Raw genomic sequence first — 26,936 nt, 5'->3', positions numbered from 1 at the left:
ACTTTAGATAAGTAATAATGATGCTCCTAAAATTTATGAAACAAGGCTGGGGGTGGGAGGGATTGCTAACACTTCAGAAGACAAGGTTAAGGTTCAAAGTGATCTTGACAGACTTGAATATTGAGTCATATCCAACAAAACACTGTTTAATGACGAGAAAGTAAGAGCCCACATTTATGCAGAAAAAAACAGATGCATTTGTACAAGATGGATTACAGGTTAAACATGAGGTAGCAGTGTGTTGTAATCGCCAAAAAAGCCAATGCAGTCTTGGGCTGCATTACCACAGGTATAGTGACAAAACCTGCATTGCATTGGTTAGTCAGAACCTGGAATGCAGTGTCAAGTTCTCATTGCCACAGGACAGGAAAAGATGCTGAGGAATTGGAAAGAGAGTAATTGTGGATGCTCCATCACTGGAAGTTTTCAAAAAAAGTTTGGTAACCATTTGTCCATGTTGGCATTAGGATTCCTTCCCTAGGCATGGGATTAGACAGGAAAGTCTCCAAGATCTCCTCCAACCCAATGATCCTAAACAACACAACCCCCAACATTTAGACATCCAAGTAGTCCTTGGGTTCTGATGGCAAATGGGACCGGGATTGCTTAGTGATATCAGTGTGATATCATGGGGCACATCGCTTAACAACAGCAATCCCATCCTATAGCCACAGAATGCATGGATCATTAAGCAGGTAGTGGTGAGGATTCCAGGCAAGAAGAGTGGGAATGCTACAGAGTGTGGGAAAAGGCTTAGAAAGCCTGGTGCAGGCTGCTCATGAGTGCAGAAAGGCCATGGCTTGGCAGGGCATGAATGCAGGAAGGCTGGGAGTGCATAGTGCGGTAAGGTATGAACATTGGAAGGCTAAGGGTTTACGGCATGGCAAAGCATGAGCACAGAAAGGCTGGGTGGGGGTACTTACCAGAGTGAGTTAGAATCTTTCTTCCAGCTTCCCCATTGAGTTTGCTTGTGGAAACTGGCAGGGAAGGTCACAAGTGGTGATCACATAACTATGGGGGCACTGCGAAGGCCAGAACTTTGAGGACTGGTCATAAGTATCACTTCTTTAATGCCATTGCAACTTCAAATAATGACTGAATTGGTTGGTAATCTCCGTATATACTCCTTATAAAAATACAGGTGAAACTCGAAAAAAGAACATCAAGAAGTTGGATGTTCCCAGAAGTGCTGTATCAAAGCACATTAATAGAAAGTTATGTGGAAGGGAAAAGTGTGGAAGAAAAAGGTGCACAAGCAGCAGGGATGACCGCAGCCTGGAGAGGATTGTCAGGAAATGCCATTCAAAAGTGTTGGGGACTTTCACAAGGAGTGGACTGAGTCTGGAGTCAGTGCATCAAGAGCCACCACACACAGACGGATCCTGGACATGGGCTACAAATGTCGTATTCCTCTTGTCAAGCCGCTCCTGAACAACAAACAACACCAGAAGCATCTTACCTGGGCTAAAGAAAAACAGAACTGGTCTGTTGCTCAGTGGTCCAAAGTCCTCTTTTCTGATGAGAGCAACTTTTGCATCTCATTTGGAAACCAAGGACCCAGAGTCTAGAGGAAGAATGGAGAGGCACACACTGCAAGATGCTTGAAGTCCAGTGTGAAGTTTCCACAGTCTGTGTTGATTTGGGGAGCCATGGCATCTGCTGGTGTTGGTCCACTGTGCTTCATTAAGTCCAGGGTCAATGGAGCCGTCTACCAGGAGATTTTGGAGCACTTCATGCTTCCTTCCCCAGATGAGCTTTATGGGGATGCTGACTTCATTTTCCAGCAGGACTTGCCCACTTGCCCACACTGCCAAAAGCTCCAAAACCTGGTTCAATGATCATGGGATTACTGTGCTTGATTGGCCAGCAAACTCACCTGACCTGAACCCCATAGAGAATCTACGGGGCATTGCCAAGAGAAAGATGAGAGACATGAGACCGAACAATGCAGAAGAGCTGAAGGCAGCTATTGAAGCATCCTGGTCTTCCATAACACCTCAGCAGTGCCATAGGCTGATAGCTTCCATGCCACGCTGCATTGAGGCAGTAATTGCTGCAAAAGGGGCCCAAACCAAGTACTGAGTACATATGCCTGTTTATACTTTTCAGAGGTCTGATATTGTTCTTTGTACAATCCTTGTTTTATTGATTGCATGTCATATTCTAATTTTCTGAGATTGTGGATTTGGGGTTTTCATGAGCTGTAAGCCATCATCATCGCAATTATGACAAATCACGGCTTAAACTATCTTGCTTTGCATGTAATGAGTCTATCTCATATATTAGTTTCACCTTTTAAGTTGCATTATTGAAATAAATGAACTTTTGCACGATATTCTAATTTTTCAAGTTTCACCTGTACAGTTACTGGGCCTTGGAAATTTTTTCTTTGCCACAGCAAATGGACTATTATACTCATCTTCAGGTTCCTAGTTCTGCAGGCATAGTGCTTCAATTTATTACTAAAGCACCAACCGATACCTCAATCTGACACTTTTCTCAAATAGCTTGACGAGACGGTTTCAGTGACAGAGAAACTTTGTAAGCCTCTCAGGTTGGATTCATACTAATATGATTTGTTTGGCTTTGGCATAATATTTTGTGTGATTTTAGCCACATAGTTTTGAATTTTTCTTGTGGTTTAGCATGATATACCCAGCCACTATATTGCAAAATCTTGATTTGAGATGCAAAATTTTATTCATCAAGTGTTTGCCTTGCAAGCTAAATGACAAACTTTGTAGCAGATTTTATTTCTGAGTGCTCCCTCCTCAAAAGAAAAATCAAGAAAAACTTTCAATTTCAAATATGATGAGACCATATTAGGAGCTGAATCTTCCATCCCTTTTTATCTACATCTACACTGTCACAATATTATAGAAGTAATGGAGAAATAATTGAATGGAAATGTTGGTTGCAAATGGGCATATCTGCATGCATGTTTCAGTTGCTTAACTCAATGTATATAATTCATATAAAGATTGCATTATGCACACAATTCTGTTAATTGTATATATTTCTTTATTTAAGGGCAATTGCAATAATAAGTCATCTGTAGGGAGTTACAGCATCACCAATGCAACCTGCCCCAAATATATCTGATAGTAGAAACTGGTTGGACTTGCTTGCTTTATGATATCATGAGATGTGTTTTGTAATTTTGATGTCCTCGTGGTTAGAAATGATATATATATATCTTGTTGTGTCTGAAAGCTTTGGTCTCTATAAATTTCATATTTTCTTTCAACCGTCCAGATGGTTGGTAGCCTTCATTGCACTTCATGCAATCAAATTGCATGATTTTAGTTTGTGTGGAAAGAAAGAGTACTGCCTAAATTTCCTCCCAAAACCAGAATCCCAAATTCTAACATTATAGGCAAATGTTATATTTCCCAAATTAATTATTTAAATTTAAAAGAGTAGTATAATCTTAGGTTTGTGGGGATATGACCATTCTTTTCCCACCCCGTAATATTTTTTAAAATAATCGTAAATTCATATTTTATATTTCTTTTGAAAACAGAACAGTCTATATTTCTCCATTCTATGGATTTATTTTATGCCAAGCCATTTTATGTTAAGGCCAATTGCCTTTAGTCATTGGCCAATATACGATAGTAAGGAAAGTCATGCCTCACAAGATCTTGGCAAATTTTAAATGCCATGCAGCAAAATGGACATTTACTTAATTATGGCACCTTCTACACAGCTGCTAACTTCTCCTCTGAAACCATAATCAACTTCTGAGTGTTCTCACTTGTCCCATTGAATGTCAGGTCTGAACAATTGTGAAGCACTAAAAAGTTACTGCTATCTGATACCTCACCTCTTCTTTTTATGGAAGGGAGGGGGGAAGGGAGAAAAGGAGGAAGGTCCACCAGTCCATGGTTGCTGCAGAACAAAAGGGAGATCAAAATTGCCCCTTACAGCAATTAGAGAACAGTCGTTATTTTAAATATTTTGATTTCTACTTTGTCTTTAACAGCTTGTTTTGGCAGCTCGGGACATTTTTGTACTTGGTGGAGGTTTAGATAGGAATAAGAGGTGCCTTCTCCTTTCCAATGCTTGAACAAAATAAATCTGAAAAGTGTAACTCTGCATTCTTAGTTGGCTTGACCAGCTGTCTGCCTGCTATAAGTTCCCCATGTCTGCTGTTAGGTTTACAGAAAATAGGCATTCTATCCATTGCATTTGAAACATTTTCACCGAGCAGTTTCCTGAGAATATTATGAATTATTTTATAAAGAAATGAAAGTAAAAGAAAGTAGAACATGCTAAAAATGAGAGACAGGTGATAAGAGGCAACTTCTCTCTAGGTTGGAATGAGAAGTTGTTCTGTCTTTTTCCACAGGATCTTTTTGTATTGACCGGGGAGAGAAAACAAGGAGCCAGATCATCTTCCCTTGGTCAGGGACAGAAGACAGCTCATCAGGATGGCTTCCCCTATGCAGGGAGATAAAGATGAATTGAAGAGCCTCATGGGAGATCTGATACTGATCCAGAGAATTCCAAGGAGCTGTTTTCCAGGGCTCCATAGCCATTTAACTTGACCATCTTGAAAGAACCGGGCAAGTTAGAGAAGAAGGTAGGGCGAGAGGAGGTGAAGAAGTGGCTGATTTCCACGAATGTCTTATTTTTAGTCTCAGGGATTATGAAATACACATACAGTGCAACTAGAAAGCAGATACCACAGAAGACCAGGTAGGAGAAAGGACCAGCTGACATCTGAGATAGAAACAAGGTTGGGTCAGAACAGATTAAAAGAAACTGGCACTGGCATTCCCCACTGCCCATCACTTAATCTAGACTTCCCCATTTGGTGGCCTCCAGATACGTTTACATTTCAGCTCCCACAATTCCCAATCAGTACGGCAATAACAACATAGGTTAAGAGAGGGCGAACTGGTCCAATATAGGAAGAAACACCATTAGTACGTTGAATATTTAAAGTTATTTCCCTTTATCAGATCCTTTACTGCTTTACCAATACAGTTTAAGAAGCTAGGAAGTTCTCTTAAATCAAGTCAAATAATTAGTCCATCTCCCTTGGTGTCAATTATAGAGATAATTACTACTGTCTGGGAATCACAAGGGGACAGGAGTCTTTTTCCAGCCCTGCTTATTGATGGCCAGGAATGATTGCCATGACCAGCTCAGTTTTGTTACAAATTCTCTTCTTTGTAACTGAAGATGACTGAGCTCTTGTGATTCCCAAGAGGCTCAGGGAAATTTGCAATGCCAGATTTTGAAAGATGGAGTCTTTGCTTCAGGACTAACTTGATTGGTGCTCCACTAGCATTTTCAGCTTGGTTAGAATCCAGACAATCTGTTTCGGTCCAGATAATATATCCTGTCCCCTCTCAGCCCCAGCCAGAATTGTCTATGATGAAGGATGGTTGATATTGCAATTTTCCAACTGGGGGGGGGGGGGTTCCATTTACTAGTGGGGTTTGGGGCATGATTCCATATGTAAATGTTCTGCTCCACCTATTGACCTACTGACAGTCCCCAACTGCAGTAGTGCAGGCCAATATACTAAGGGGACATAGTGTGTGAAGCATTATCCTTGCCAAGGGAGGCAATCACAGCTCCCAGACCTATGTTACCTGCAAGAAGGGAAACACAAAGCCGACAGTGAAGTTCGAGAGCCAGTTGAGGGACCCACCCACAATATAAGCCGATGGCCGATGTGACTGCTTGAAGAGTTCAGCTGTCATCAGAAATGGGACGCCAGCTGTCAGAGAAAGACTGCACTCAGTACCAAGTAAATTAGTCAGGGTCCTACTTTACCTGGCTCTTGGGAGGAAATGTGCTTGAATCAGACTCAAAACCACCCGCTGACAAAACTGGGACTGAAGACAGAATTTTGGAGGGAGTGTAATATAATAGCATTGCTCCACAGCCAGTAGGATTGTCGGCCTAGTTGCTAAGGCAACAGTGATATGGTTATTTTTCTCTTTGTTGTCCGTCCCCCCCCCCCCAGCATTTTCACATGTTTGAGCCATCCCTTCAATAGCTGAAATTACAGAGCACTTTTCAAAGGGCATGAAGTGTCCCAAATTGTTTTACGATTCAGCTCAGTTCCACACTCAAATCATGTAATACAATGCTGGTACCTTTAAGACAAGTGTTGCCTGTGATCCTGACACCATCCTTTGCCCTGGTGCAAAAGAACTACCCTCTTTTATCCAGCCACAATTTAAACAGCACAACTGCCTTTTTTGGAAGCACAGAGAGTACTGCTTCCTAAAATGGTTGTGGGTTTTTCCCCCTCCAAGCCCTTAATAAAAAATTCTACCCATGAAGTATTCAGAAAAACCACTGAATGAGCATTGCTTACAGATCACCCAGAGTGGGAAGAGAGATATTTTTATTTTAAAAGTCAGATTCATCATTGTTTGTGAACAATGAGCCATTAAAATCCTAATTAAAGATGTAATTACAGTGAATAAATTCTTGGCCGACAATGAGTTATGGATTTGTTAGAAGCTCCACTAATACATCAATTGGGTAAACCAGCACCCAGCTCGTCCATCATATTTAGAGTGCTCTGCATTTGCCTCTTGGTTAGCAGCAGGCAGAGGAATTGCCTCTGCAGCACAAAATAAAGAAGCAGCAAAACTCAGAGAGGCAACTTGCATCTTGACACTTCAAAGGGAAGGTGTTATTGCCTTGAGCTCCTGAACAAAGGTGTGATACAAATTAAATTAATAAAATGAACAAATGAATGAAGAAATGAATGGATGAATGGCAAGATATTTTTGCCTTATTCTTCTGGTCTAGAAATATAATAAATAAAATGAACGAATGAATGACAAGGCTGGTCATATAAATTTGTACATTGTCCCTCTACGCCTGATCTTCTGGTAGTCCAAAACTACACAATCAAGGTTATAGTATGCCAATGTCAACCAATTCTAAATGCATTTAACAAAATCCTATTTAGGACAATGCACATAAAATAAAACTTGCCACTATTCATTCCATCTCTTCAACATACCAATTTATTGAGCATTTTATTAATTCTTTTCTTCTTTTTAAGTTCGATGCTAACTGCAATTCTTCTGATGCATAGTAATATGGAATAAAAGTTTTGGTATCTTATTATTCCTCAGATACTTCTCCTGCTCCGCAAACTTACCTGGTCCTATGCAAAATCCTGCAATGATTCCAATCACAAAAGCCACACTGATGTAATGCATCCAGGACACACTTGACTGCAAAAATGACATCCAATTGTTGGGATTTGTTAATGTAAAATGCAAATAGTTACTTTTCTCTTAATCACAAACCCCTAAATTGCCTATATTCCAGTTCTGCATTCTATAAGTCCTATCTGTAGACTCCTAATTATGCTAATTTTATTGTTTTTGTTTGTTTGGAGTGATAGTCAATATTCTAGTGTCCTGGATCTAACTTTTCTATCCTCCTCTTCTGTCCTCCAGTTTTGCGGCTCAGCTTTTCATATTCTGATTAATATTTCAGAAATGGTAGGATTCTTTTGCATTTCCTCAATTGTGCCCACTTTGATCTTCAGGGTGTTTTGCATTCATCCACCAGAGCTACTTTGTTTTTCTGTTTTAATTTTAAGATAGAAAAAAAGCAGCTCTGGGAGCCTTCACACACACACACACACACAAAAGTCACTACTGTCACCTCTAAAACCACAGCCTGAAGTGAAAATCGGATTCAAATTAGATTACTTGGTGTGACTCTATGCAGAAATATGTTTTTTTACCTGAAGCACCAGGGACAGGGTGATGCCAGCACAACAGATGCCCATAAAACAGAAGCCAACTATGAGGAGAGAACGACGTCCCACCTTCTCAATGGTGAAACACTGCAGGAGAAAAGTGGGCACAACAAGGACACTGGCTGTTAGATTTTGTTTCTACATGCATGTACATGCTACAAAAATCTGATCGTTTGCATTTTTAAATTAATTGATGTTATTTGCACAGTTTGAACTCCAGCACAATTTTTCTTCACATTCTACACTTTTGCAAAGAGAGCTCTCAAATTTAAAAATGTATATAGAAATGCATAGATTTGGGAAATATATATCCAAAAGAAAGTTGCATGGAAAAGAATTATCTATTAGAGAATATTGCATAAGAAATAAAAGGAAATTTTCTTGGAAATTAAATTTTTTGGCATTTTTATATTTTATATTTAGTACCGAAAGGACAGGAATACTGACTGCATTAACTAAATTTACATTGATATAGTACACACCAGGCAAGCATACTGGGAAGACACAACAGTGCTATAAAGAATTATTGCTATAGAGTAAATTGAAAAAAAAAATACTATTTTGTGCCATGCAAAACAGCCAGAATGTCAGCCTCTAAAATTGTACCAAGATTCTTTAAAAGAACAATGGGACCACTGAATTTTCTGAATGAAATATTCTAGGATCCAATATACTTACTCCCTTAAATATAATGCACCAGAATCAGGTGGGAAGGAAAGATTTAATTGAGGAAGTAGAAGTGAAAGAAACATTAGACTATTTAATGCTAGAGTTCTTTATTTTAAGGGAAACTGAGCATAGTCCTGTGTGTATCTTGGATTCCAAAAAAAAGTATATTTTAATAAACTCAAAGCAATTATAAGTAGGATCCCATGACAGGAGAACTAATGTAAAGAGGATCTCTGGTGGGCAGAAGTTCTAAAGCAAGAGGGACTACAAACAATTCCAATAAGAGAAATAATGGACAGCAGAAGCAGCAAATGTGACTAGTGAAAATAGTCAGGAAGTAGAAAGAGGGACAGATCACAAAGGAACAGATAGCTATCCAGAACTATTGTTAACCAAACAAAATCTCAGATTGAAATAAGGCTAGGAGAGGATTCTAACACTAATTAAAAATGCTTTTTTAGATACATTCTAAATAAACGGAAAAGGAAAGAATGAGCTACTTAATGAAAATGGCAAAATGCTAACAGGTAACAAAGAAAAAGCAAAATTATTCAATTCCTATTTTGATTCAGTCTTCTCCAAGAAGAAGAAATGTTTTACATCAGGAAATTGTTCAAAACAGGATAAGAGAAAGGACTGAACGCTTATTGATCAAACATATGATTCCAAGCAATGTGAGTTTCCTTGAGTAAAGCCAGCTGTCTGACCTCCCTTGAAGAAAGCAATAGTGTAGCCTCTCCTTAAGAAGCCATCACTTGGAAAATTTCCCTAATATTCTCTTAGTCACTCACGCTAGCCATCTCTTGCATGGATATGCAATGTTTTCCACATGGAGCTACCCTTGGAGTCTACTACTGGGCTACAGCTGGCCCAGAATGCATCAGTTTGAGTCGTTATGGGTGCGTCTTAGTTTGTCCATGGGAAACCATTACTTTCCAAGTTGCCATGGCTATCTATTGGCTTCTAGGTGGAATTCAAAGTCCTAGCTGTTACCATAAAGTTCTTCATATATCACACGATGGATATCTATAGGACCACCCGTGTCCAATTGAATCGCTCATCTTATAGAGCTGGTAAACTGACCATGTTCCATGTCCCAACAATAAAACAGATTTTGATGGGACCTCATAGACCAGGAGTGTCAAACTCACGGCCCACAGGCTGGATTTGTCACACGCTGACCACGCCCATGCCCAGTTTAGTGAAGGGGAAAAAAGTTGTGATGCATCATGTGACGATGGTGTGATGACATGAATTTGACACCCCTGTCATAGACTGACTCTCTTGGCCAGAAAGCATTCCCCTCTTATCCACATGGCTCTGACCTTGATGGTTTTTGGGATGCCTTAAAGCAGGGGTGTCCAACCTTGGCAACTTTAAGCCTGGAGGACTTCAACTCCCAGAATTCCCCAGCCAGCTTTGCTGGCTGGGGAATTCTGGGAGTTGAAGTCCTCCAGGCTTAAAGTTGCCAAGGTTGGACACCCCTGCCTTAAAGACTTGGTTGTCAGGCAGGCTACTTTTTTGATCCTATGGATATTTTAGTTTGGGAGATGTTTTCTTATATGGGATGTTTAATGTTGTTATTGTTTTGCTTTTAAAATGGGTTGATTAATTTACTGTATATTACCAAGACTGTTTTTGATTATGAAGGTCTTTATCATCTAGAATCTTATTTGGCTTTATGTAGAATCCACTTGGATTTATTGTATATGGGAAATAAATTACATAAATAAATGGTAAACATTATGTGTGAGTTTAATTTTCCAGTAGCACATAAATTACATCTAGGATACTGAAGGAACTAGATGATGTTCTGGCCAAGTATTTATGTATTATTCAGGAGGAATGGTAAAATGTTATGTGACAGCAGGAGAGCAAATCCTATCTTTAAAAGATCTTGCAAACTACAGATCAGGCAGTCTGAGTTCAATATCCGGGAAGTCCGTAGATCATAAACTGATTAATCTGTAAGCACCTTGGAAACAATGTATTATTTACCAGAAGTTAGTGTGAATGACTAATTGTATCTCATTATTTTGATCAGACAGTTTTCTTAATAGAATGTGAGAATTTATATTATTCTAAGATAGCTTTATTTCAGTAAAGCATATAATAAAATACTTCCTATATGCTGATTAGCTAGTTAATAAAATATGAGCTGGATGGCATGACACATAAGTGGAGACATAATTTAATTGTTTGAAAATATGACTGAACAATGCTCATCACTAGTCCTCATCAAACTTGAGGAATGTATTGAATGAGAGTGCCTACAAGAATCAGTCATGGATATTCTACTCTTAAAAATGTTTTGTTTGTATAGATAGTCCTTGACGTACAACCATTCATTTAGTGACTGTTCAAAGTTACAACGTAACTTGTGACCATTTTTCACACTTATGACCGTTGCAGCATCCCTATGGTCACACGATCCAAATATGGATGCTTGGTAACTGGTTCATATTTATGATGGTCCTGGGTTCAAGTGATCACCTTTTGTGACCTTCTGACACGCAAAATCAATGGGGAATCCAGATTGACTTAAAAACCATGTTTCTAATTTAATAACGGTGGTGATTCACTTCAGAATTGTAGGCAAAACTCACTTAACCAACTGTCTCACTTAGCGACACAAATTTTGGCTCAATTGGGGTTGTAACTCAAGGACTACCAGTAGTAACATTTTAATTGAAGTGATGCAGGGAATATTTACAAAATCTGTAGATAAAGAGACAGAAGAATGTAGGAGTAAAAATCAAAACACATTAATAAGTTAGAAACGTGACTTGAAATCAACCTGATAAAATTGATCAGAGTCCATTATAAAGTTCCTCACATAAATCAAATACCCAAGAATAGAATGACATATACTTGGCTTGGCAACAATACTTGTGAAAGCAATCTTGGTATGTATCTTGATTACTGTGTTTATTTCTGGGCCAGAGGTGGTATTCAGCAGGTTCTGACCAGTTCTGGAGAACCAGTAGCAGAAATTTTGAGTAGTTCAGAGAACTGGCAAGTACTGCCTCTGACTGGCCCCGCCCCCATCTGTTCTCTGCCTCCCGAGTCCCAGCTGATTGGCTGGGTCTTCTTTTGTTCCCCTGTGCAGGAGAACGGAGCTGGAAAGCAGGTTAGTGGGGGTGGGGAGGGAATGGGGATTTTTGTGCCACACCCACACCCACCACGCCATACGCACCAAGCCACGCCCACAGAACCAGTAGTACATTTTTTTGAATCCCACCACTGTTCTAGGCACTACGCTATACAGTACAGATGGTTAATATAGAAGCATACTGGAACAGGTTCAGAGAAAGGTAGTGAAGATGCCTATAGGATTAGGCACCAAGTGCTTCTGACTAACTGAAGAAGCTTCTTGGATGAGAAGCAAAACATCTTCAAGGAAAAACAAAGTCCAGTTGCCACTTGAAAAAAACACCTTTGGGTGTCTATTATATGTCTTCTAGTATGACAATAAATATTTAATTCCTAACTGTAGTTGTACAAACCTTGTGCCTAGTTTGTGCCTGCCTTAGGGGAGTCTGACAGCTAAAGAGACATATGAAACCATTCTTTAAATACCTAAAACATGTCATATGGAAGGTCAAGAGTTGCTCTCAACCATTCCAGAGTGCAAGATTTGGAATGACAGATTTAACTTACGGGGCAGTAAATTCCAAGTGAATATTAGAAAATGTTCCAACAGTAAGAACAGTGAAGTGAGTTGTCCAAAGCTGTGGAGGCAAAAAATCAGAAAGACTCTGGTAGCCATCTTTCCCAACCGACACATTTTTAAAAAAGGCATCATCCTGATCTCCTTCTATTGCCTCAAGCAGAGACTTGACATTCTTCTACCTGGGTTGCTTTCATTTGGAATCCTGCAGTGACATTGGAGGTGGTGGTGTGGTGTGGAGGTGTTAGGCTTGATGGCCTAAACCAGGGGTGTCCAACCTTGGCAACTTTAAGACTTGTGGACTTCAACTCCCAGAATTCCTCAGCCAGCTTTGCTGGCTGAGGAATTCTGGGAGTTGAAGTCCACAAGTCTTAAAGTTGCCAAGGTTGGACACCCCTGGCCTAAACAGTTCTTCCAAGTATGATCTATGAAGCTGAAAAGCAGCTGGGCAAAGGATGGGGAAAGGAGGGAGCCCATTTGATTAGAATTGATGGAAAGGGACAGAGAGGTAGGGATTTGTAGATATACCCCTGGAAGAAACGAACGTCTAGACAATTAGAAATGGCCTCTGGCACTATCCCACGATTGGGAAGGGATGCTAGAGTAAAGGGAGATATCCTGGGATGCTGAGTCTATATTGCCAAGTTGGGAGAAAAGAAGCTGCCAGAAGGAAGCCAAAGCAGAGAGGCTGCTGACAGCAGAAAAAATGCCTGTAATTTTATAACCAACCTCAGTGCCTCCATTGGGGGCCATTTTTGTTGGCACTCAGGAGCAATCAGGCTGATGGAGTGATGAGCCTGCCAGAAGCAGGCATTGCTGATGGGCAGCAAAGACAGTCAGAGGATGGAAGAGCTATGGGTCTGTGTAAGAGGGAGAGAGGTGTGGGTCAAACACAGCCAGCCCTCCTGGCCCAGCGGAAAAGTTGCCTCAGCTTGGCTGAAATCTGGAATCAAAGGACTAGCAGCTGTTACATTAGACTCCCCTATTATAATAATATTGGGGCTTGGATTTTCAGTAATTGATACCTCTGCTCTAGCAAAATAAACAAACCAAATTCCCACAACAGGCATGCTTTTATATTGGGATTACTAGAGTTCTCATCCAAGTTTCTCAAATATTCCAGCTCACGTATTTCGAGAATCCCATAGCTTAATATTATTTTGTTCAGCCAAGTTTATTTCCCTAGTTGTCCAGCTTTCCCAAGTTGGCTAAAAGCTCTGGGAATTGCAATCCAAACAAATATGGAAGACATCAGGTATAAAGGCTGGATTAATCCAAAAATCACCTAAACATCATTATTTTTAGGGAGAGACATTCTACCCCTTACTGCCCACACTTACGCCTATTAAGCCAGCAACAACCTCAATGGCACCAGTGCCCACGGTAGTGTAAGGGATATCAGGATCAGGAATGCCAGCATGCTCAAATATAGCATTTGTGTAAAACCAGATCTGTCAATGAAGAAGCAAAGACATAAGTATGTGTTGGTTTGATTTGTATTTAGTTTTCATAACTCTTGGGAAGTTCATCCTGCGAACAGCTCAACAGAAATAGGAAACTATTGTCCAGCCAGTTTTAACAATACATCTATTCAGCTTTGTTAATACGGCCTTCCACAAGCATTTCAGGTTTTCAGGCAGGAATCATACAAATTTGCACAGCCTGGGAAGTGAACATTAGATTTTTTGCACGCAAAGCATACGTTGTGTTACTGAGCAATGGTTTTCTTCCCCAATATAATACTTATATCTGATTACATTCCCTAATAAAATACTGATAATAAGTGGTAAAGGAGCTGAAATGGTGTAACCATTAAAAGACCAGAATATTTCCCTTACAAAGAACTGTTACAATATTGGGATCTGTTAACTGAGAGCCAAGATGGGCTATGGAGTGCACAGTAAGATGTAAGCACATTGTGAAAATATGAACAGGGAAAAAGCAATATATCTCCTTTTCACAAATACAATTATTAGAATTCAGGGAGATTTACTGAAACTAAATGAGGAAGCTTCACAAGAAAAGTATCTCCTCACTGAATGCAACATGAAACTCCTGAACATATCTGAATTACAAAATTCCAGATGACCACTAGATGGCCGGAAATAGTTATATATGCAACCTGGACTTGGTAGTCTTACTATAGTGGGAAATAGAGCTGAACTACATGATCTCTTAGTCTGATTCTGTTGGCCTCCTATGTTCTTATACACCATAAATAGAATTTTCAATCTTTGAATACAAATCAATGGGGCTTAATTAAAACAGTTTGGGACACTGGCCAACCTTAAATGCCTAGGCTTGGAAGCTAATTAGAATTGGGAGATTGGAAAACATTCTCAAAATATCCCAACTCATTCCCACAAGGTTGCTTAAAAAGCTACATGGGTATCAAATCCTCATGATTTGAATTTCAGAAGAAGAGACCTATCTGCACTTACTAAAAGTTTGTGCAGGAACATCACTCTATTTTTGTTTTGTATTGAAGTTTCGGAAATAGAAAATTGTTCTAGCACACAGAGTTATTCTGAGAATGATTACTCCTAATTATTTGAAACAGGCAATGTTAAATGGATTAATGACTTTGAGCTGAACAAACTCTTCTCAACTATCTCTCTGGTGGTCAGTGCTCTATGCTTTTCTGTCCTCACAACGAAGTTGGTAAAAATAGACAGGGACCTGAAAAAAAAGTTTAAAGAGGGAGAGAGGAGGGACAGGTCACACTCCACTTGATCCTGAAGTTACAGAAGGAAAAAGAGGATTAGCAGCACCACAGTATTGTGACTGCACTCTAATCTCAAAGATTATGACCTAGCACATTTGTTCTTACCGCATCAATTCCAGAGAGCTGCATACCCATGTTGATCACTACTACAGACAGTACTTGAAATCGCACAGAATGATCTGAGAGCAGTTGCCATACAGACACAGCTTTCACTGAGGCAAGTGAACGCTTTTCTTCTTCTATCTCCGCAATGGTATCCTGCACATTATGTTGACCAAGGAACAAGCTTAATGCTGTAGGAGGAGAACAACATGTTAGTCTATATTCCAGATGGGAGAAGGGGTTTTCTGGACCCAAGTGACAACATCAAAATCATTGATTGCTTATTTGTACCCTATGACTATCATTAAGTTTTATACCTTATGATTCTTGATGAATGTATCTTTTCTTTTTATGTACACTGAGAGCATATACACCAAGACAAATTCCTTGTGTGTCTAATCACACTTGATCAATAAAGAATTCATTCATTCCTTCATTTTCAAGGGGAAGAGGCAAAGGTTGCAACATTTAATGTTACATCTCTGCTTTGAATGCAATATAGAATAATAAACAGATTAATATAGAAATATGCAGATTCAATTTAATATATTTAATAAAAATATATTGCTCATAAACTGTGAAATTCTTACAGCTCCTCAAAATGGTGACCTTCAGATATGGATTTCAATTCTTACAATTCCCAGCCAACCTAGGAGCTGAAATTATAGGAATTCAAGAAATCAGGGAGGTGGGGACCTGACAGAATTTATTTTATTTCATTTGTGACCTGCTCTGGCAAAAAAGAAAAACAAATAGTGTTATTAACAAAAAGAATTGAATAGGTCCACCTGGATAACCTTGGGTCAGTCACCTTCTCTCGATCCTAAGAAAGAAACAATGGCAAACTACTTGTTGGGTACGAGAACTGAACATGACTGAATGAAAGGTGGGGGAAAGCTATAACTACCAACATTTCGTAGTCAGAGGTTGCACTTTGACTGAGTAAAAGGCTTATAGGACTGTAAAGCAATCCATAGAGGTGGGATCTGACATTACTAATTTATTTTATGTGTGTGATGTGTGAGTTGTTGTGGCAATTATAGAATTCAATGTAAATATAATTTATATTAATTTTATACTTACATCACATTTCAGCAAATAATTGTTATCAATGAGGCCAAATCAAGCAGTCTTTTTTGGAGTTACCAAAATGGATTAGAATGACCAGACTTTTAATGAAGCTGCACTTGACTTTAGTAAAGGAAATATAGTAGATAAAAATACATTGCCATTTGAAATATTGTTAGGCATTAGGATAGCTGTTATAATAGAATGATATGAATGCCAGCTTGAGGAAGGTTTTTTATAAGCTTTAAGATTAAAAATGAAAAAGCTGAAGGAACATGTAGTAATACTGGAAAGGGAGGTGACATTTTAATTATCAAAAAGAAAGCTGGAAATTATTGTATTTCATTTTCTTTCTTTCTTTCTTTCTTTCTTTCTTTCTTTCTTTCTTTCTTTCTTTCTTTCTTTCTTTCTTTCTTTTGTTTTTTTTATAACTTATATCTTAATAAATAAATAAATAACACCAATACAGTAACAGTAATATAATAAAACCATAAATAGTTCTATCCAGATAGAAAAATCAGTCATAATTATCCTTAAACCATTGTCAAACCGCCAGTAGATCATCAGAATCTAATATTTCATCTCAGGCATTTTTTATCACTCCTGTCTAAGTCATCAAATGCTCTTAGAAAAACCTGATTTTTCCATTCTTCCTAAGAAATCTCTGTCCCTACTTAACGTTGGTTACAGTATGGGGAACAAATAGCAGTATGTGTTCAGCTTACCTTCAGCAGCTCCATGGACATTATTTTTCTCAATAAGCAAGTAACGAGGGCTTTCAGGAAACCAACTCAGTAGCAAGAGCTGCAGAAAAGCAGGAACCACCACTATAGAGAGGAAAAGAGGCCAATAGGCATCCTAGAAAGAAAGTTCCCAACGTAAGTTTATTTATTAGCACTATTCCCCAAGCAAAGATAACATGTGATGTGGACAGGTGCTCAACAGCTTTGCCTATGATCAGCTTTCTTTCGATAGCTGCTTCCCTTCATCTTCGTTCATGTTTATCATGAACAGGATAGTATGACTGGATTACTGGAAAAGTGGGTGTGTATGTAGAAATTAGAGTGGATAGAACAGTATGTATTATTTCCGGTATGTGAAAAATAATGGTCTCAAGCAAACTACTGAAGGCCAAAGTGAAAGATGGCATTTAACTCACAGGCACACATGCGTTACATGAGAAATAAACAACCTGATGAGCAGAAACATTGGAAACAAAGGGCTTTGTGAACTACTTGCAGAAGCTCTGTATGCTTGGAGAAGCAGGCAGCATGGAAAAACAGATTTGGGCTTCAAGGAAGCCGAATCCATTTACCTTATCTAAGCCAGTGGGAGAACAATTCTGGGATAGAAAATGGTGCTCTTGCCATTTCTTCAGCTGACTTCCCAAACAGCGGAGGGATTTCATTTCATTGGGTGCTCTGCCCTACCTCATTTCATCCAGAAGGTGAAAGTATAGCATTTACCTCCCCCAGAAGCTCTGGAAGGCCCAGGACTTGGGCAGAAAAGACCCCCAGACAAATAAAGATGCTTGGAACCAGGCCCAGGAATCCCCGATGGTTCTTTGGGGCAATTTCTCCCAAGTACATGGGCACCACACTGAGGCAGATGCCTGACAGAGGGATAGAAAAAGAAGAAAGATGATGTATTTCCAACATTTTTATATTTAGCTGATATCATACAGTATTTGATAATTTAATCCCATTCTGTAAGCCACCTAGAGTTTCTTGTGATTGAGGCGACATTCAAGCTGACAACTGAATAAACAAAATAAATAATTAAAAAGTCACCTTTACAGTAAAAAGATAAAAATGTGACACCATTATAATTAGTTCATTATGGCATGTCATTTCTTAGGAAAACAGCCTAATTCAGACTGCTTTTGAAATGAATCTGCAGTCAATTACTTAGGAACATGCTAGGCAAGGATTCAATTCCTGAATTAAGAAGGTGACATTTTTCTTTTCATTTTAAGACAAGCTCAACAGGGAACTTTATTTGCAAATGAAATAGCTAGCTCAACCTTCTTCAATCTGCTATCCTTCAAATTGGGCTACAGTGCTCATATTACCTGGGAATTTTTCAACCTCTAGTCCAGGGGTGTCAAACTCGATTTCATTGAGGGCTGCATCTGGGTTGTGTTTGACCTTGGGGGGCCAGGGCGGGCATGGATGGGGTAGGCATGGCCAGCTCAACGTCACTCATATTGTGAGTGCCGGTGGTGGCTCTGCCAGCGAAAACTGGCTCCCAAACTCAGTTTTTGGCTGTGACGGCCTGCTGCAACCTCTGCCAGCAAAAATGGAGCTCGGGAGGGCTGCGCCATTTTCACTGGCAGAGGCACCATGGTCCGGTTCTTCACTATTTCCAGAGTGGCCCCCAGGCCAGATCTAAGCACCCCCCGGGCCTTGAGTTTGACACCCCTGCTGTAGTCCAATGTACCTGGAAGACACTAAGATGGAAAAGGCTAGTGTAAATGCTATTTTGTAATGGTTGCCTATTTTCTGGTTGCCAGAAGGTTCAGAGCCCCAAAACCTGTATGTGGGGTGAGAGTGGGAAAATGGATTATTTTCCATCTAACTCTGAGACCTGCACATTTGTTGCATACATGCCCATTGATTTGACAATCATTTATTATTATGCCTATAGCAATTGTCTTTATACCTTTTAGGACTGCTTTCACTCAGAACGATCATTTTGTTTACTTTCTTAACTAACTTTTCATTTGTATAATGATGTTCCTATACATTGTAACCACAGAGAAATCTGGTGCAACGCAAAAAGGGTGGGAGACCAGAGATAGGCTGCATACATCTCTCCAAATTCTGCAACAGTTTGTAGCTTCAATAAAAACATTCCAAAACCACAATGGGATTAAAAGATCAATGCTTCTATAAAAACTGCAAAAACCAATTCATGTACTTGACTTACTTTATGGAAACATAAGGGAGAAAGCATATTGATACAGAAAGAGAGGCCCTTGGTAGTCTCTGAGCTTGGTTGTTTTCTTGCAGATGTCTCATTACCCAAACTAGGTAACATCATCATGACTAGCACTGATGATGTTACCTAATTTGGGTAATGAAACATCTGCAAGAAAACAACCAAGCTCAAAGACCACCAAGGTCCCCTCATTTCAACCCTGAGTTACAAATATTCTCTTTCATTAATGCAGCAAGATCTTACCAGAATGAATCCCTATGATGAAGCGCCCCAAAATGACCATTTCAGGGGATCCCAAGTAGCGGCTGAATCCCATTAACATGCCAGCCAACAGAACAAGGAAGTTGCTACGGATCAAAGTGCCATTCCTGGTAACGAAAAGACAAAATATTTAATTGTTCTCATATTTTTCTCTTCTTCTGCCTTCCCAAAATTGTCTTACCACAACCCCCTTTTCTTCTTTATCCTAAAATAGATTGGCATTCCCCTTTCTTAATTCCCATGAGGACTATTTATCAGATGGAATAAGAAATAAACTGCCCAGCCAAACAATTCATTGTACACCGCTGTATCTAGTTTGATGATTTTGATAACAAAAACTTAGAGCAAAAAAAGGAGAGCTTACTAGAGCATAAATACAGATATTGTTCTTATGACAGCATAAATGATTCAGAGAGACTTTAAATTAAATGCAGGGCATGACTGAAAGGTGGGCAAAAAGGAACGGGTCAGGCTTTTCTCAGTATGTCAAGCTGATTAACTCAATTATCTATTTAATTATTTTCATTATTGAAATTCCTCCTTTAACAAAATGAAGTTCTAAGACAACCCAAGGACAATAAAAAGTGCTCATTTATCTTGAAAGTTAATAAACAGAAAATATATTTAAATACTTTAATATACTATAAGCAAGTTTTCTTATCCTGGTAATTTTCTTATGTGTTGTTCCACAGCAAACTTCACTCACAGACAGAATATTGGGGATATTATCCATGCAGAATGAAAATTGTAACCTAACACACTGGAGATTACAAAAAAAATGTCCTAGGTGTGGCAGTGATTTCATGGTATATCAAGTATTGCTGCTAGTTTGCATGCTCTCTATGTATAATTGAGAATCACTACCTTATTATTTATTTATTATTAAATTCATTGGTCCCCCATCTTACCACATGGTAACTCTTGTTGACACAGCTCTTACCTCCCATATTGGGTGACCAGAATTCCCACAGGAAATGACCCCACAAAGCCTCCCAGGGCAAAAATGGAGACAGTCAGGGAGTACATGAGAGTGAGAGGTCCTTGAGCCAGGCCCTGCCCATAGCGTTGATACCATGTTGCGTTGTAGAAGGCTTTGATGTGCTGCAAAAGGAGGGAAAGGAAGACTGATAAAAGAGAAGATTGCCACAATCCTAGCTCCACATTTACCATGGTCAATTTTCACAAGGCCTGGGTCAGCTGAAGGCCAGTGATGCCTGGAGGGGATAATATCAATCAAAACACTGAAGAACACTGGAAAAAAGAAGAGAGCTAGCTATCTTGTTAAGGTCAGGAAATGGAAAGGGCTTTCTGTCAGATCAGTGATGGGAAATCTTGATTGTTTCTGAATTGTAGCTTCGTAAACCAGTCCACAAACGCAATGGTGAGAAATGTTGCGAATTATAGTTTAAGAACAACAGGACAATCCGTTGCACCACTGCATTGTTCTGCTTGTTTAGGAGAAGAATAATTTCACTTTCCACCTTCTATTCTGTCTTACCACCGCTGGAGAGTTTACCACAGCCAGATTGAAGCCATACAGCATGGAGGATCCAAATGATGACAGGAGTGTAACAGCAAGAAGTGGAAAGGTCAGGTGCTAGGAGAGACAAATAAGAAAAGTCAAATCAAATACTGGTATATGATTTCTCAAAAGTTTACTGTCATCTTTAAGAGTCATCCTGAATAAGCTTCCTCAAGGCTGATACTTTTTACATAAGATGGCATTATGGTTCCCAGAATTTCAACCAGATGGAGATGGGAAAGACAGAAGATGTTATCTGAGGAAGACCTTTTCGAGCCATTATGTTTAACCTGAAATGGCACCAAGCATGTATTTCCTAGGTTGCTTATTATTGATAATAATTAAAAAAATGAGAACCAGCAGGGAAGGATGGAATTGATTTCCCAATATACTTTGATTCTATACTTTGATTATAGAAAACATGGATAATAATTTACAAAATATACCCTTTTCCCTTTAACACTGGCACTGATTAGACCAGGAATAAGAAACCCTTGTTTCTCTGGAAACTGTCATATGCTGCTGCATTCAGTACACTAGCTGGGCTTGTTTGCAGTCCAACAATGTTCAGCAATACCTGGAAAGTCACTGGATCCTTCTTTGTAATGGCAAAACCCATAGAAATCAACTAGAAGAAACTGTTGTTGATACGTAGGTCTTACATTTTAGACAAGGCAAAGTAAATCTGCAGGAGGGAAACCTCTGCAGGTTCCACTCTCAGAAAACTAGAATGAGGAAAATTTTAGACCATTCAATGTAATTGAAGATGATGGGATAGCAATTAGATAGTACAAAATATGTCAGGAGGAGGAATCCAAGTTTATTTACGGATGGAGATTAATCCACAATGGGAATTAGGCATGCCTCTAGCCAGTCTGTAAATAGAACTTTTCCATTGTAGCTAATGCTGAACATTGAATCTGGGACCTAGAGAAAATGGACAGACGCTGACTAAACCTTAAATATCATGGCAATAGATTGCATTGTATATTTAAATGTGATATTGGTCAAATATCTTAGGTAGAATAAGCAACCACTTTACAAGTGATTTAACATTTAACTTTAGTTATTTTAACCAAATGGATTTTCCACCTATCACCTGCCATCTTAATTCTGATTTTCAATCACAAATCATATTGGGAAAAATCTAATCATAAACATACACTATGAAGGTGAAACATTAAAAAAGCATCGGTGCTTCAATACAAATCTCAGCATCCAAGAGAAAAAAGAACTAAGGGATATCAACTACATAATTGTACAATAGATCAGCATGTGCTCTTGCGTTATCCTCAAAGTTTGCTGGAAACCATTTTCACTTTGTGCTGGAAAGGTAATAGTGACAAGGCAGGAAGATGACCTTGGACAATGGGGCCTGCATGATTAGAGTTCTTTATCTTTCATTCCTACCATTACACTTCAATTAGCCAGAAGACATGGACGAGATCCTCAGAATGAAGCTTGAAAAGTAAAAGTCACTACTCTGAATTGGACCCCAAAATGAGAAATAAATAATAGAAATTTTTTTCTAGTAAAATTTCTAGTATTTGTGGGATCAACCGAACTCATCAAAATATACTGAATAAACTAAACTAGATGTTACAGATAATCCTCAACTTATGACCATAAAGGACTGTGCCCATCATGGTTGTAAGTTGCAATAGTTGTAAAATAGACCACCCATGTGACTAACCTGAATTTATGACCTTCTTTACAGCAGTCATTAAGTGCACGCTAGAGACATAAAATGATTATTGTGATCCTTAAATGTACCAGTGATTTGTTATGAGCCAGTTTTGTCAAAAATAACTAATTTTTTTCAAAGGTTTGGCTTCTTAAAAATTGTTTGGTGATTATGATAGATCCCTTCAAACTGAAAATAAATATAATTTCAGAATGATTATATCATGTAATCATGTAAGAATCTGAGAGATATATGAAATTGACTTTTAATGGCTGTAATGTACTTAATCACATAACACACTGCATGAGTGTGGGCTAAAAGTATTTTGCTACATTTGTACTCAGTGTCTGATACAACTTGCTGCAGTGGCCAACAATAATCAGCCAGTATCAATGGATTCCAGTTGTCCCAATACCATTTTTCCATTATGGCAATGTCCTGGTGAAACCTTTCACCATGTTCCTCACTGATTGCATCTACATTTTTGGGCAAGAAGTCCAAATGTCAATGCAGAAAATGAATCTTCAGTGCCCTTCATGGTTTTGTATGTCATAAGAAATTTTCCAACCATCTGAATGTAGTTTGGTGCTCTGTACTTGCCAAAGCAATTCTCAATTTTCAAATATTTTCCAGGAGAGTTTCTCTAGCTCCACCAACAGATCTTCAAATTGCTTGTCATTGATGACATATCTGATCTGTGGACCAACAAAAACGCCTTCCTTAAACTTGGCATCAATTATTATTGGAAACATCTGTCTTTACAAACAAAAACCTTCACCTTCTTTGTTCATCACTTTCACAAAAATTTTCATCAGTCCATGTTTTATGGGAAGCAGAGGCAAACATTTCTTTGTTGGGTCAACAAGCAGTTCATATGCCATATTTTTCTGTCCTGGAACCAAACTCTTTTGAAATGGCCATTTTTAATAAACCAATGAAACTCTCTTGCATGGCTGTCCCATTCGCGTATGGAACAAAAGTACTTGGTATAGAGAGCTGAATTCCAAGGAGCAGAGCCACTATTTCTAGACCTCCGCAGATATTCCAGTTGTACTTGGTGTACTAGATGTGCTTCAACAATAGTTCCATGTTTTCATATGTTTCTTTCAGGTGTAAAGCATAGCCAACAGATACTGAAGAATGTACATTGCCATTGTGAAAAAACAGGAGATTTCTATAAAATTGTATGTGATAGGTTATATTACACTTATTTTTGTGATTAGCAGCCAAAAATCCATAAGATACATCCAAAAGTGTTCAGTAAGGATATTCTTTGCTGCCCAGTGAAATCAGAAATAAATGCTGTTTTTTGGCAAAACCATCATAAAATGTACTCTTGAGTGTGAGACAGCGTGAATAGCTAGAATTGTGGTCCGATTGCTGAGTGCCCCAAAGGTGATCACAAGACTGTGGACAGGTAGCCATTGGAGCTTTGGACCTGGAACTTTTAATGTAAGTATCTCCAGGGAGGCCTGTTGTAACTTCAAAGGGTTGTTAAGCGACCAGCTATAAGTCGAGGACCACCTGTACCACCTCATGAGCAATCATAACATTATCTGCCTTCTCCAATACACCCGGGAGCCATAAAAACCTAAGCTGATAGAAGGCATGCCTGACTAGAGGATCACTCAAGAGTAGCTCTAAATTGTTAGCCAGGAACTGAAAAGCAAAATGCAGCTCTATTGCACTGGGTCAACTGATCATATTTCAACACTATGTATTATTTAACCCATTTGGAAAGAAAGAAAAGATTTATAATGAGATGAAATGGAAGAGAATATCACAAAAGGAAGAAATCTTTGAACCCATTTAGCTAACACAGAACATTGGACAGAAAGAGAAGGGCCAGCTATTAGATGGGTTTAGCTAATATTTGTCAGGAAATATAGAGAGACAATATGTTTTGTAACATGTTGTGTATCACCCAATTTAATACCATGAAATTGCTGAGAAAGGTATGCAGAAACTTCCTCTAAAGCAACCTGTAGCAACTAAATTGGACTTCTTCAGTGAAAGCTGCTTTGGAAAGAAAACCTATTTTTCCCTGTGGATGGATCCCATACATGTATATACCACAAGAGTAACAATATTGTAAAGGGGACATTAAGAAAGGATTGATTATGTTTGTAGGTATAGGAACATGCAATTCAGTCAAAGAGAGATAATTAGTAAAAATACAAGAAGACAAATGAGTAAGATGATGGAAAGGAAACTGATTTCTTCTTCTCTCTTTAATCTCCTGAAGTTTTGACTTAGTTTTTTCATGCTTGCCCAATATGTCAAGCCACCAAATCATTACTACATACATCCACATTTACTCTATCACTCCGGAATTATATCAGGTTCCATTACAGGCAGCATGTTTCACAGTGCTTCATACAGCCTTCTCTAAGTGGTTTGCAGAGTTAGCATATTGTTCCCAACAATGTGAGAGCACTATTTTATCAACCTAGGAAAGATGGAAGGCTGAGTCAACCTTGAGCCAGTTGAGAATCGAACTGCCAAATTGCTGGCTGCTGGCAGTCAGAACAATTAGTCTGCAGTACTGCATTCTAACCATTGCGGCACCAGGGCTCTTATATATTAATCAGCAATATATACAAATTTAAAAAAAATCCTCCCAATGAGTGAAAGAAAATAAATAGGGGATGAATTTAGAACAAGGATGAATAACTTTCATTGGAAATTATTTCAATCAACCATTCAGCCAACTGTATGCAATGTGATTTGAAAAAAATCCCAAGGTTAGGGCATTATTTCCCCAAGACCTACTTAACAGCAATATAAATACAAATTGTTATTTCAGAGAAAGTGACCACTGCAACTGGAAAGATCTTAATTGCTCAAATCTACCATACATTTTGGTTTCAAGTTTTTCAAGCTATATCTAGGAGAGCAGGAAGCCTATTCCACACACCCCAGAATAAAGGAAAATAGCCTTGGCCTGGATTCATAGATGGGGTGTAATTAAAATTCCAGGTGACTACCGGTACTTGAAAAATGCCAGATGATAAGACCACTCCTCCTTGAAAGGGAAAAATAATTGGGCAGGTGACAAATAAAAAAGTAAAAACAACAACAAACACTTACCCTTGTAATCTTTCTTGGGAATGGGGGGCTGTTGTCCATTTGTGAAAGATAGCCCGGCATCTTATGACTTGATAATATGATACAAGCTTGGTGAAAAGAAGGGGAATTCCCTGGATGTGAGCTGCGCAATCATTTCAATAAGTCATGAATAGAATTTTTCATGAGAAAAAAAAAAGGTGAAGACAGAAAAAAATAATAGAACATTGTAAAGAAACTCCTAGCCCAAGATGGGGAGCTCCCTGGCTCTGCCAAATGACAAACAGGCAGGAAAAGTTATTTACACTGGGGCCAAACTCTAAGTAAAGGATGGGCGTAAGAAGAAAGAGGGGAAAAAAAAAGAGGATCTAATCACATGATGGGCAAAGTGAAACTTATTAGGTATTTGGAACTGCCCAGCCCAGAGCACAATTAACTATCTCTGTGCTTGGATGATAGCTGCTGCAAGGAGAAGAATGTATTGAAGCAGTTAAAAAAAAAGACATTGTATAAACAAATGTCAGACTCTCATTCTGATCAACCAAGCTTGATTAAAAGCTGCAGGAATCCATGTTTAGTCTGACCTAAATAATGTTGCAGATCCTGAAGCTCAAATACTTTGACCACCTAATGAGAAGGAAGGAGAAGAGCCTAATGCTGGGAAAGACTGAGAGCAAAAGAAGAAGGGGACAGCAGAGAATGAGGTGGCTGGATGGAGTGACTGAAGCAGTTGGTGTGAGCTTAAATGGACTCTGGGGAATGGTAGAGGACCAGAGGTGAATTCAGCAGGTTCTGACCAGTTCTGGAGAACCAGTAGCGGAAATTTTGAGTAGTTTAGAAAACCGCCAAATACCACCTCTGACTGGAGATTTTACAGTATTCCCCGTCCACACCCTGCCATGTCCACCAAGTCACACCCACAGCATCAGTAGTAAAAAAAAATTGAATCCCACTACTGTAGAAAACAGGAAGCCCTGGAGGAACATTGTCCATGGGGTTGCGGACACGACTTTGCAACAACAGCTACTACTAATGTTACCATGTTCTTTGTTACCATTCCTTGGAGTTTAAGCCTGTTTCTTGACCTGTTTCATTTGTGTATCATATATGCAAACAGTGGTATAGCATGTACCCAGTGGAATATATACACAAAGAGCACAACACCACAGCCAAATGTGAATGATGAAAATGGGGATGAAATAGTTAGTTATTCCTTAATTTTGGATCTTGGATTATTCCATTTCGGACTGTACCACCCCATAGTTTTCCAAATCATTTATAATTCCAAAGTCACATGGAATCTTCAAATCACTTCCTGGGTTTCCCCCCCCATCAACTGCAATTACTTTCCTTAATTTGGAGCCTAGGAAATTAAAAAAAAAAACCTTCTTCATAAACACCAATGTAAATCTTAATAGTCCTCCCAAATTCAGGAAGAAAGGAAAAACTCACTTCCACCTATATATGATTCAGGCT

General features: G+C 38.9%; 1 protein-coding gene across 2 annotated transcripts; it reads right to left on the bottom strand.

Moving 5' to 3' along the window:
* Window positions 1–3,003: 3,003 nt before the first annotated feature.
* LOC113412831 (solute carrier family 2, facilitated glucose transporter member 5-like) lies at window positions 3,004–25,806 on the bottom strand. Of its 2 annotated transcripts, none has more exons than XM_087964662.1 (12): window positions 25,485–25,806; window positions 20,687–20,785; window positions 20,129–20,289; window positions 19,171–19,295; window positions 17,454–17,599; window positions 16,713–16,845; window positions 14,923–15,110; window positions 13,433–13,543; window positions 7,739–7,840; window positions 7,142–7,217; window positions 5,666–5,734; window positions 3,004–4,725 (listed from the first exon to the last, which is right to left on the bottom strand). In XM_087964662.1, the coding sequence occupies exons 1-12, from the start codon at window positions 25,542–25,544 to the stop codon at window positions 4,643–4,645; spliced, it is 1,353 nt and encodes a 450-aa protein (XP_087820788.1). In that variant the 5' UTR covers window positions 25,545–25,806; the 3' UTR covers window positions 3,004–4,642. The 2 variants fall into 2 exon arrangements, with proteins under 2 accessions (XP_087820788.1, XP_026524468.2); XM_026668683.2 differs by having other exon boundaries at window positions 5,607–5,734; window positions 25,485–25,803.
* Window positions 25,807–26,936: the final 1,130 nt, after the last annotated feature.

The sequence above is a fragment of the Notechis scutatus genome, chromosome 4, assembly GCF_049901735.1.
Source record: "Notechis scutatus isolate UNSWTSFEM ecotype Mainland chromosome 4, rNotScu1.2, whole genome shotgun sequence".
NCBI lineage: Eukaryota > Metazoa > Chordata > Lepidosauria > Squamata > Elapidae > Notechis > Notechis scutatus.
The sequence above is the reverse complement of the archived record's forward strand: the minus strand, read 5'-3'. Positions and strand labels throughout refer to the sequence as shown.

Coding starts and splice junctions, on each gene's coding strand:
- LOC113412831 (XM_026668683.2), bottom strand. CDS start 25,544: ATGCCGGGCTATCTTTCACAAATGGACAACAGCCCCCCATTCCCAAGA. Junction 7,841..13,432: donor TTGTTGCTGGCTTAATAGGC/GTAAGTGTGGGC, acceptor TTTCTCCTGCAG/TGTTTCACCATTGAGAAGGT. Junction 5,735..7,141: donor AGGATTTTGCATAGGACCAG/GTAAGTTTGCGG, acceptor TTTCTCTGACAG/CTGGCGTCCCATTTCTGATG.